Raw genomic sequence first — 12,792 nt, 5'->3', positions numbered from 1 at the left:
CCGTTTTCATTGATTAACATGTACAGTTTAATTTAATCCAGCAGTGAAGCTGAGAAGTGAAGCTATACTTATCAGCAATGACAACATAATGTCTGCAAAGGTTTTATTGTTCAAAATAAAGAGAAACATTGCGAAAGATGTAGTGTAATATCATGCAGTAACAGGGAATACATTAATATAAAGTTGCATTTTAAATATCTTACCTTCTTTTGACAAATGGCTGATATCTCTGCTGTACAAAAAAATGGCAAACATGTTCAATTTGAACAGGATAAAATCTGCTTTTAATGTCATCAGTGCATCACATTTTTGTTCCAAAAAAACGCCCTTTTGTTTACTTTGGGTACTGAACATATATTCTAAGTATATTCTAGATAGTCTATATTTGATTTGCAGTTTAAGTGACGGATTGAAACATATACTCAAACACTTTTTTTGTTTGTTTGCTCACCTTGAGGAAGGAGTACATCAACAAGCCATTCAGCATGGTCTCTGAAAAAACGATGAAAGAGGAAGTATATAAACAATGCTTTATTTACAGTCAAGGGTCCCCCTCAAAACACATGTATGCTGTAGGTCAATCTGTTGTACACACACATTTCTTCAGAGGAATGCAATGTGCTCCTGTGAGGAAATAGTTTGTTTTGCTCTTGTTGCTGGTATGACTTCCTGATTGTCCTGCTTCATTTAGCTGCTCCCACTGAGTTCTTGCACTCGTTCATTTGTGTTGTCCCAACATGACTGTGTAACTGCTTGTTGTTCCTGACCTTTCTATTCTAACTAAATCTAAAATCTCATCAGATCATCCACCCGCCTGGCCATAACCTGCTTTTGTGTACTGTGTTATTAACTCAAACCCTAAATGTTACACACTGTAGGACAGAGAAACAATTGCCTGTGTGGTTTTGCGATGATGATCTCATTATCTGAGCGAGGGTTTTATGTAACCATGGTGATGGTGTTTCCCTTGGGTTAAAGAGAGCAGTAATGAGGCAAGCAGTGGGTGATGTATGTTTGGAATGACATCTTATTGAAAGAGGATCTATCAGTTGGAGAAAAATAAGATGTAAGAAACATACATACCCTGCTATCCTCTGGCTGCACTCCTCACATATATAAAGAGGGGGGGGCTTGTCTCCCAGGGCAACCGATAGAGTAGGATCTATACACATCTGCAAAATAATACAGGATTTAAAAGTTAAACCTATATATGCATGTCAATGTTTTATTTTTGTCATTTATAATCAAAAGTACATAAAGTCTCTAATTAAGTAAAAAAAATGCCAAATCTACTATATTTTGTATTTTTTTTATGAATGAAATGCAGTTCCTTAGAGTACATGTGGTACATGCTGTGGTACCGTCTAGTATATCAAGTTATTGCCAGAGAAACCATATAATACCTACATTGTGTGGATGGCTGCGTGCATATGTTACACTGCACTCTTTTGCAACCTGTGCCTGGCCCCTGCGTTAAACTGCGATGCTCGTGGCCTCGATGGTCAGATGGTGCGCTGTAATTTAGTGCGCTCTCACTTGATGCCACCCTATCCTCAAGGGCTGCGCGGGGTCAGTACTTCCAATTACGCCCCCACCCCCTCCCCCCTTTACCCCCTCCGTGCTCTTGGTAATTGAAATCAGGCTCCTGTCCGTGCACCGCCTCGTACTCTATTTGTCAGTTTTGAGTACAGTTGAGTAAAGGCAGACAGAGCAGATAAAGCAGCAGCAGCAGACACTGTGTAACGCAGCACTGAAGCTGATATCATTACCGTTTTCACACAGCTGCCAGGGGCATGGACTGATTTATTTACTGAGGGGGCTCAGGAAAGTAAAAAAATGGCATCTCGCATGGTTGAACTTGGCAAGGCAATCTGGCACATGCTTCATGCATTCCCAATGAGGTGTTCCAGGGAGGCAGTGCACTCTGCTAATCTATCCTCTTTAAGTAGCAAGGTGTTGTGAGCATAAAGAAATGAGGGATCTGTTTTATGCATGGTTTATGTTTAAAAGGCTTCATTTCCGTGCATATATTTAAGACTGAATTCACCTTGACAGCAGGTTTATTGATTGCATTGTGGCATTCGATATGTTGACAGTGGATGGGATTCCAGGCTGATCCAGGAAAAGAGGCAGAACATTTGTTGGTGGAGGAGGAGAAAACGGGAGGAAAAAATGAGGGAGATAAATTAGACCCATGGACAGTTCAAGGACAGATAAAGCAGCAGATGTGACATTAAGAGCATCTGACCAGTGTACTGCAGTCCTCTGTATTCACTGATGGCTCCTGGAGGCTTCAGGTTGGGCCAGTAATGAAATAGCATTTGCACAGCGGGGGGTTTTACTTGGGATGGTCCATATGATATGACATAAAGAAGGTCCTGCATACAAAGTACACACACAACAGTGATTATTGTACAGTGCAAATGATCAGAGACGATAATTAAACACTACCAAATGGAAATCAACAAGTCTAACATTGTTGTTGAAAACATATTTTATATCCATCTGTAAGGACTGATCTGAGTATGAGAGCCAAACTGAAGATGATATAAATATATGTAATATAAAGTCATGATGATATTATGAGAATAAAGTAGAAATATTAAAAAGAAGTCATAATATTAGTATTATTATTACCAGCCATTTCCTCCTCCACATAAGAGATGATTTCCTCCAGGTTTGTGTGATTCTTTCTTCAAAACAGACTCAGTTTCTAGCAAAATCTCCTTATTGTCCTTAATGATAATGTGGGGCTCATGTGCCACACGAATGTCCTTATTTGTGAAGCCAAAACCAAAATATAACCAAAATGCTCTGCGTTCCTCATCTTGATGCCTCATCTAAGATTTTGCTTGAATAATAATTACAACTTCACATAAGATGATACCATTATTCTCATAAGACTATGACTCTATTCACAAAAGATTGAAAACAATATGTCTTTAGTTTGGCTCTAAAACTCTGTTGTAAAGACCAAAACGAAAATGAATAAATATGAAGCTAGTACTAGCTAACCATTAGCTATACACAACGCTGGCTTAAAATTAAAAAGGGTGCAGTTAACAGTAGTTAACTGGATTTATTTCTTCATAAACTAAGTAGAATGTTTTTATTACATTTTATTTTAACTTTTGAATAAAACAGTTTAGCTTTTTGTTGTTTGTTTCTACTGTTTCTGCCAGGCTAACACTGTAGCTTCATACTTAGCTACCATAACTATTCTTATACAGGGTCAAAGGGAGCTATGCAACATTCAGTAAAGAGTCATCATTTTTGGGCAAATTAAATTAAATGATTCAAGATATCTTTATCACTAGATATCTAGAGAAGAAATACCTTCCACACTTCCTGTTTGTGCTTCATCAGACACTCCAGCAATTGACAGTGATAGACTAAAAAGAAGTAGAGACCAACATACTGTAAGTAGAGTGTCATGACTATACAACTTTTCCATGTAGTTCACATTGACATTATTCAAAAGTGACTAACTTTGGTGGTTTACCTGGATTTGTGGTGTACTGCATTGCTATCATTAGCATGGAGGAGGCTGAAAAATTCACATAAGCTGGAACGCCGCCATCTCTTCTAGTGGAACCCACTACAGACGAGCAAGGGAGAAAAGGAACCAAACATCAGCAACTTCGACAATGGTTATGATATTAAAAACATCGGTTTATAATCCAGAGAGTGCATGGTGGCTTTTAAGGCTTAAGTGCCTAGAAGCTGCAATTTCACGGTGTTTTTGTTCATTTATCTAGACATATCACAGATTATAGGTTGGGTTTTATTGTTGCAGGAGGGGATAGTGTTGTGTTATTTATCTTGTGATAGATCGTACTTACATATGGCCATGGGGAGGAAAGATGTGCTCAGGTACTCGATGATGTCTTTGTGCAGGAAAGGGGGGAAAGTGGCTAAAGTGGAGATCATTGTATAGGGCAGAGTGCTGAGAATATCATCACTGAGAAAGGGCAGGAGGCAAGTTGTTGTATAAAATATGGACTGTCCCAGATCTGATGAGAAAGGAAAAAGGCAAAAAAAGACAGAGAGAGATATACAGACACTCATTCAATAAACAGCAAACTACATACAGTATTCACATACTGTATGCAGCCACATGATGCAACGTGAACATTCAGTCATTTCAACAGTTTAAACAGTGGAGGAAAAAAAAAAAAGAGAACATCTGGACTTTGAGCTTCTGGTGTGGGCACAGAGCTTTCTTTAAAAGCCAATGAACTAAAGTTTGCCCTCAGGAAAAGCACAGCAATCTAGTCAAGGAGATGGGTTTCATGCTTTCGAGCTTTTTTTAAACAGTGGTAAAATATTCATGAAAAATAAGAGCACAGACTGTGATGTAGACATCAGCTCGTGGAAAAACAGTGAGGAAATTCTCAAACGTACTCTAAATGCATCAAAAACACATTACATTTAGCTGTGTGCAAGTTTCATTGGACTTATATAATTTGCAACATGACAACAGAAGTGAAACATTTCTCCCACTTTACATAACGAACATGCATTCAAGTATGATACACAGAGGAAAAGGCCTATGTCTGGTGTATCCAATGGCTTATGAACGATTAAGTTGACAGGAATCCAGCGTGCTCCCAATCACCCCATGCATCCCTCAAGATCCTCAGCAGGACTTCTCTCTTCCCGTTACAAAAGAGGCCAAAAAAGCAGCAGTGGCTTCATGCAGGGCCAGACGGCTCTGGGATGATGATGACAAACAGTGGTGCACTGGGCCTTGACTCACCATGCTGACCGTGCTGCAGCAGGGGCACCAGGTCAAGCAGGGTCACGAGGGTCACATAGAGGCCCTGATAGTCCAGAGAGGGGTACTCTGAGAGCTGCGCGTCCCGACTCTGCTGCCCCTGCCCCCCGCGGTCTGATGGGGCATCGCGCAGAACGCTGTAAAGGAGGGAGCGAGTAACTGTAGGGTTGATGGAACTGACTTGTGGTCTTAGAGATGGGGTGAGTGGGAATGGCACAGGAAAAAGACACATGGTCATGGGCACGGCCAAATTGGAAGCTTCCTGGTTCTCCTTCCTGCCTGTGCGGGACAGAATGCTGCTCCGGGGCGGGAGGGGAGGGAGGGTAGGGGAGGGGAACAAGGGAAAAAAAGAGACAACAAAGACACAAAAAAACAGCACATTACATTGAAATGGCACTACAGAGACAGCGTAAATAGAAAAAAACAAACCCAGATAAACCCCACATAGGATGCAGTGTCTCACTATTTGACTCTATCGCTGAAGGCACAGGCAATTTGTCCCTGCTTTGTCTGTTCAGAGTGACTTTAATTCAATTTATTTAGGTTTTTTTTTTGTCTGTCTTTGCACTTGGAAAAAAAAAATAAAAAAACATGAGCACAAACTGATATGATCACTGCATCTCATGCGTATCTGGTGACAAGGAGCAAAAATATAAAAAATGGCATGTTTTCAGTGGCAACCCCATACTTCTCCAAAAAGAGACAGCGCAAGTGACTGTCCCTCAATGGCTGCCGTTGTCCAATCAGTGAGGTGGCTACCATGCACATGGGCCAATGAGCCACACCCTTTTTGTTGTTGTTGTTGTTTTTCAAAAAGAAATTTCCTTGTCTTTGGTGGGGCTGTCAAGGATGGGAGTGACACCAAATTGGTTTGGGAAAATACAGAGGTGACACTTTTGAAACATGCTTCAGCCAGTAATAAACATGTGTGTGAGGTTAGATCCAAATGCTCCGAGGTCACAGCACATGTTTATTGCACCAGAGAAATAATGTCCGTATGCGTACGTTATGATACTGTACCAGTATCATCAGGAGAAATAATGAGATCCAACAGGCATATGGATTCAGGTTTCTAAAATAAATGTAACAACTAATCTACGGTAGAGGAGAAACTATAATGACAAAGGAATAGGTTGTATCAGGGGGAGATGACTGGTAGCATTATGTTTGTGAGCTAATGCAAGATGGACAATTGTGTTTGCTGTCCCTTGGGGGAGGGTGGTGGACATAATCAATTTTAAGAAAGGGGGGAAAACAAAAGCAAAAAGTAGTTGGGTTGAGTGTGGGGTGTCTAGGGAGAAGGAGGGGGGAGGGGTGGCCAGAGAGCATTGCTCTTTTTTTTTTTTTTTACTGCACTTTATTAAATATCTAACTGTTCTAACAAGCAATTGATTGGGATTTATCATGAGAGCCCAGATCATTAATGTTCTTTTTTTTAATTGTTATTATCGTTGTTATTATTGTAAGAAAGGTCACTCAAAAAATAGAGTTAGAACATTATTAGCAAGTGAGAAAGGGGATTTCATAAATCAATATTTTAACATAACATTAGATGCATAATGTTGAGTTTCTACGTCAACAGCAGAATGTAACATGTTCTTGTCTCATCCCCTCAAAGTTATACTCTGCAAGATTTAAGTCAGTGCCGATTGGTTGATAAAGCCCCGCTATACGTCGCAGCGCGTGTGCGCTCAAACAGGACTGTTAGACAACAACAGACCGTATCTCAGAGTATGACTTTTTCACTGCCCATTTCTCATATAGAAAACATCATTAATTTGAACAATGAACATAGACAGTAACACAGAAACGCTCACACGAACATGTACACACGTAATGTGCACACATACATACGCACGTACATTCGCACGAACGAAACGACACGAAAATTACATATACGACACATAAAACACATGTAGAAATGCACTGATACAGACGTATGACACACATTGACTGTCACTGACTATGTGAGTGTCATTAATTCATACGGTAACACAATCAGACTCATAGAATAAACACTTTTTCACGTGTGTGTGTGTGGTGTGGTGTGTGTACATAAAAATATGTCTATATCTGAAACAACAGCTCTCTGTGTTATTCTCATGAGTGATACACTTTGGTATGGAGTCAGTGAGACTCACTGGTGCAGAGAGCTCACTTCAACTTGGAGAAATATCACACAGCTGTGCCTTTAAGGAGGCCTGTCTGTAAATATTCACTGTTTTCTGTTCTAAAATTAGTATATGAACTTAACAAAAACCCTCCTTTGGCTATTTCACCTTTTTTCCTTTCTATGAACATGCCACATGCCTGCTCTGGATTGTTAAGGCTCACTCACTCTCCCTCAGCTTCTTTACATTTTCTCCTTGCACTATTTCCTCACCCTGGGCTTCAGAAAGCACAGGTGTATGAGTAATCTCTCTCTCTGATAGTGGACAGAATGATTTCTGCATATCAGAGGCGAAGAGGCCTGTGCTGTGGGGAAAATCCGTAAGTGCGAACACCATGGCACCGCGATGAGTGATCGCACGGCACTGCCTCTGAGAAACAAACTCGCCATCTGAGTCGCCGCTACCAGACGTGCTTCTTGTAAGCATGTGAGTGGCCGCATGTTTAAAGCAAGATTAACGGTGCTGGTGCTGGTGTAGGACAGCCCTCCAGCAGAGCCACTCTGTGAACATCACTCAGCAAAGGCAGAAGAATATAAAGAGTCACACCGAGGCTGACTAACAGTCTCAAATAGATGACACCCACCAAAAGTGGGTCTTCAGTAATCCCACGCTTTATGTAAATTAGCTAATAACCTAATGCGTGGCTGTAAAAATCAACCACATGACATACAAGCATGTCCTATCTCTATTTTTGGTAACACTTTAGATTAGGGAACACATGTTCACCATGCATATAAGTAGCATACTAGCCCTTTTATAGTACATATAAAACACGTATTAACACCTTATGTAGGAAAAATCTTAATTCATGTTGAAATAGAGGTAGATTGTATGAATATATGTAGAATAAGGTGTTAATACGTGCTTAATGATTACTAATAAAGGGCTAGTATGCTACTTATATATGTTAGTAAGCACCTAGTTAATGGTGAATATGTGTTCCCTAATCTAAAGTGTTACTCTATTTGTATATGCATAGAAGCCTGAAAATGAAAAAGGGAAATGACACCTAATGAGATAAGATGTGTTCAAAATGGCTGCCTTCTTGGTTTGAGGAGGAAATAACATGTTGTTCCTTCCTCGGTCTTTCACAGCACCCAGAGGAGCAGCGTGACCCCTGCATCTGCGGAGCTGGAGGACCTGCCCGCCCCCCCTGCTGGAAAAGACACAATAGCCCACCCCCCCCACTGGAAGAGCTCATCTCAACAGGCCACCGTGGAATCAATAACACAACCCTGTTACTTCATAACTGCTACGGCCTCAAATCAGAACAGGCAAGGCATAAACAGGTACGTGGTCCTAACTTCCTGCTCCCATACTGTCATCTGTTCTCCGAAAAGTGTGCCAGAACAACCTACTGTGTACTGTGAGTAAACTCTCCTGATCGTGACGGGAAGCTAAATGTCAAACATTCTGCAAATCTGTTACTTCACCTGTTGGCTCCAGAGCAGGGTACTTACCTGAGCAGGGTTTGGGAAAAGTATTTCAGTGTGTTTGCAATGTCTGTTCCCGAGGGCACAGGGTAAATATTGTGTTGCACACGGTTGTGATACTCTTGCAAGTATCGTATCTTAGAGGCAACTGGACAAAATAAAGAGCAGAGTAACAAGCAAATCAACACGAGTCAGACTTTAATGGTTAGGAAAAATGTGTACTATATCAATAGAAAAGAGGCAAATATTTGAACATGCATAAAAACACACCGAGCAGCATGCAACATGGACACTCCAATCATCAGTTAAATAAAGACTCTGTGTTCCCATGGCTCTCTGGCCGACACCAGATGACCTTTTTGGTGTAACAGTGAGGTCACATGAGAGCCCTAGAGGAGCCAGTAACCTATTGCTTACAGAAACAGGCTTGTGCACAAAAAGGTTGCCAGTTTAAGTCCCAAGACAAACTGGGGAAAATCAAGAAGGGCTCACACATGTCTTCACAAAATGTCACAGAGAGACATTTCGGAAATCGGTTGCTGCACGTTGATCTGCTCTCTCATAGGTAGAAATTTGATATTTTTTTATTTGTGCCTGGTTAAACAGGAGCTCAATTTAGTTAGAGTGGGTGATCGCTGACCCATTTTCTCCGTGTGTTTAGCTTCCTCTCCGACCTGTAAATAACAAACAACCTATAATTAAATATAACAGCTGCCGACTTGGGCAAATGTGACTATGCTGTCGGACAGAAAGGACTGAATTTTGATTCCATTTTCTTGGGATGTAGGTTATAGTCCAGGGATATATTTGTATATTTTGGTGGTACTGATACATCGAGAACTGAATGGCCTTGGTGCAGGTTTGTGCTCTCTAAGGACCAGGTCTAAGCAAAACTGGATTTGATCCTCTTTACCACCACAATACAGCAAGACTTATTTGCACGACTATTAGCTGTTGCCGTAGAGTAAAATTGCATAACTCTATGATTACCATACTATAGTATTTTACAAAATGCTCTCCTGTGACGCTTGTGAGACATAATAAGGTCACATGGGCGCTCCTTTGTGGTAAGGGGGACCACAAATGAGGTAGAGGTCCACAACAGAGGCATATGAATACAAATCTGCCTATAGGTGCCTGACTTTGCTTAATAAATAAACACAACTAAAAAATAATCATAGTTAAGACAGAAAAATAAATAAAAAAAAGAGTGTATGGAAGTTCAGTGTCAAATTTAAACTGTAATGCAACAGTGTTTTGTTTACTGTTGTCTCTCTATATATATTTACTTTTATTACCATGTACTGTTATTATTTTCCAGATTCCAGACACTAAATTGTACGTGTAGTGTCCTTACCTCCACTGTAAACATCACTGTTGACTTCCATACTATATGGAAGTGTTTTTTTAACATGTTTACTCACGTTTCAGTTGTGGAAAACTAGCTTTGTTTGTTTGTTTGTTTGTTTGTTAGTGAGGAGTTACTTCAAATTCCAATCTCACCTCAAAAAAAATGCATAGGCCCAGCCCTGGTCACCAATACATTATACATACAACAAATGTATAGGAGACATAGAGGTAACAGATGCCAATTTGTGAGTATATGAGTTATTGTTTTATTGTTGCTATTACTAAATGGTCACATGCAAGTTTTTGATCACTATATATTTTGTTTTTGTGTGATTTAAGCGAGCAAAACATGTTTTATTATTTAGTGATGGGTTGAAAGGATGGAGGGGGGGCTGTTTTCCACCTGTTCAACAACAAGCCGATAAGAATGAGGAGGATCTTAGCCATAATATTGATCAATCTAACACACAACACCTTATTTTATTCTGTAAAAAAATAGTCTTTTTAGGTCGACCTTGGCAACAGCAAATAGAACACCCTCCCCTTCTTCTGATCAAGCAGCCACGTCAATCAATCAAATCAAGAAGAAATAAGGAATTAAACATCCAGTAAGGCGACGTGTCTGAACGTGTTCCCCCCCGATTATGTAGACGCGTAAATGGAGACATACGGTGCGTTTCTCCCCGTGTTTCAGTGACTGACGGAGCCTCCAAACCTCTGCAGTGAGAGGAGGAGGAGGACGTGTTGCAACCTGCCTTGGCAACCGCGGTTTCATCACCAAGGACAGCTCCCTTCATTTTTACGCCCCCCCCCCCCCCCCCCCAAAAAAATCTAATTCCCAGTTTCCAAAAAGAACAAAACACCCCCCCATGATAAGACATTGAAAACACCCCCCCACGCAGATATTCACACACACACAAAGCCGTACTCACACTGCTCTGCCTTCGTGGACATCTTGCAGACTCTTGTGGAAACATAAAACCCAGACTGTCAGTTGTTTTAATGTTTTCTTCTTCTTCCTCTTCTTTAATTCCTCCTTGTTTCCCCGGCGTTGCGTTTTCCCTCAGTCGTGAAAAAAGTGAAAAAATCTCCACGCAGCTCAGGCTCGGTTTGAATGTACCACTCACGCTGCGCTGTAGGTTTAAACACTAGGTGGCTTTTTCCAGCGGTGGTGATGGTGCGGTCCTTTTCCCCCCTTCCAGCTTTTAGCGGAATTAAAAACCAGGAGCCATTTCGTGAGTGTGTTATTTTTTTTCATTTTTCGCTATTTGTATTCGTTTCGGTGGCGGAGAGGAGTGATTGTGTAAATCTCCCACGACATACCTTTCCAAATGGACTGATCCGGCTTTGGGGAAAATTGTCATTCAACAATTCCAACAAGCTCGATGATGAATCTCATCTGCTGATGGCTGATTAAAGAAGCAAACAAATACACACCTCGTGATTTTCTTCATATGATTTGTGTTGGAGGCAGAAAATGAAAGGGTGAACGTGCAACAGATGGTTGTTGTCACGTTGTCACAACAATGAAGTGCCTGAAACTCAAAATGACCTGGGGGCCGGTGAACTTCTAGTCTGGTCAGGAGAGGGGGGGGGAGAGATTTAAGAATTCTGAGGAAAAGGTGAACAATATATGTAAATATGTGCACACACAACAACAAAAAACAAAACATTTTTGATGCAAAATTAATCTGTAAACAACAAAAACTAATGTAAATACACTTTAATATTATTGTATGTATGGTGGATTCATATTTTAATGTGATAAATATAACCTAATGTATTATTATTGTTATTATTATTATTATAAACTGTTGTTCAATATTGGTCAGTTTGAACTAATTTTTATGATAATTTCAAAATAAGTGTAGGGCCGCAGGACATCGTATTATTACATATTTACTTCATTTTAGTCTGTTTATGATATTATAATAGATTTATTTTTGCATCATGAACATGTTGTTATTATTGTGAAGTATGCACCATCATGCCGATATCAAAACAAGCACTTTTACTTTGAAATTCTGTGAAATAATATCATGATGAATATCTTTATTGCAATATCATGAGGGGAATAATGTGTTTATTTTTAACTCTAGACCGGCCCGCTCTTGACCAGACTAGATGCTCATTGGCCCCCAGGTCGTTAGGATTGTAAATAAAGTTAAGTATTTTTTGAAATGTTAAAGTGTTGTTTGGTTTAATTTGTATTTTTTTTGTGGAAAACATGACCTTCAGGGCCACTGTACCTTTATCACCCTCGGGCCAAAGAGTAAACTCTGATTAATAAGCCATTTAAAGTCTACTTTAATGTAGTCTGACACCTTGTCTTGTTTACTCGGTGCAGAACTGGAGCAGTGAAAAACCTTTGCCGTTATAGTTGCTGGATTCTGTTCATCACATCTCCACCAACATCCATATTCACCATTATAGTGAACATAAAAAACATCACACACTAGATATTACATTCAGATCTTTATACCGTTTCAGCATCAAACCTAACCAAGGTTTCACTTGCCTTAATGTTTTACATAATGGTTTCAAACGTGTACAATATTGCAGGTGTTATTAGATAGTGACGGTGTATTGTGAGTTGACTGAACGCAGAGGTCATGGCCCTCTCCTCCGGTACTCTGGAAGATGATACATGATCCATCCAGCCGGGGCCAGGAGAGACAGAGCAAGCACACACATGGCAAAGGCAGATTTCTGTAAGAATGTCAGACAGAACAGATACAGACAAAGGTTTATTAACAGACATTTATAGTATTTACAGCATTATATCCCCACCAAAACCTCTGCTGTCAGCAGCAACAGGTAGAATAGGGCTGTGTTGTTTGCATTTTTCTGCCTTTCACTCTGACATGACCTTTCACTGAATAATACAAAAAGCTATATTAGTGTATAACACTTTTAATGTGCAGTAAAGATCCAGGCAGCTGAACAAATGTGCAATAATCATCTGTGCTGGCTACCACTCAGTTATCCTTGCTGAAATATTTTACACATATCAACTACGATTATTACATTTTTAGTTTGTAACCCTTAGTGCTCACCACAG

The 12,792-nt window shown here is 40.2% G+C and overlaps 1 protein-coding gene across 1 annotated transcript in view; it reads right to left on the bottom strand.

Moving 5' to 3' along the window:
- unc79 (unc-79 homolog, NALCN channel complex subunit) overlaps nucleotides 1–10,685 on the bottom strand; it is a gene marked incomplete at both ends in the record, with an annotated part of 32,814 nt that extends 22,129 nt beyond the window's left edge. The window contains 11 exon segments of the mRNA XM_083906839.1: nucleotides 204–232; nucleotides 452–492; nucleotides 1,084–1,172; nucleotides 2,048–2,112; nucleotides 2,249–2,378; nucleotides 3,337–3,392; nucleotides 3,503–3,598; nucleotides 3,843–4,013; nucleotides 4,760–5,073; nucleotides 8,409–8,529; nucleotides 10,664–10,685. Of these exon segments, the coding sequence (XP_083762965.1) occupies nucleotides 204–232; nucleotides 452–492; nucleotides 1,084–1,172; nucleotides 2,048–2,112; nucleotides 2,249–2,378; nucleotides 3,337–3,392; nucleotides 3,503–3,598; nucleotides 3,843–4,013; nucleotides 4,760–5,073; nucleotides 8,409–8,529; nucleotides 10,664–10,685 (1,134 nt within the window).
- Between the last annotated feature and the right edge of the window lie 2,107 nt (nucleotides 10,686–12,792).

Source organism: Microchirus variegatus (assembly GCF_963457635.1).
Source record: "Microchirus variegatus genome assembly, chromosome: 2".
Classification (NCBI taxonomy): Eukaryota; Metazoa; Chordata; class Actinopteri; order Pleuronectiformes; family Soleidae; genus Microchirus; species Microchirus variegatus.
Note: the sequence above shows the minus strand (reverse complement) of the source record. Positions and strands in the feature narration are given on the sequence as shown.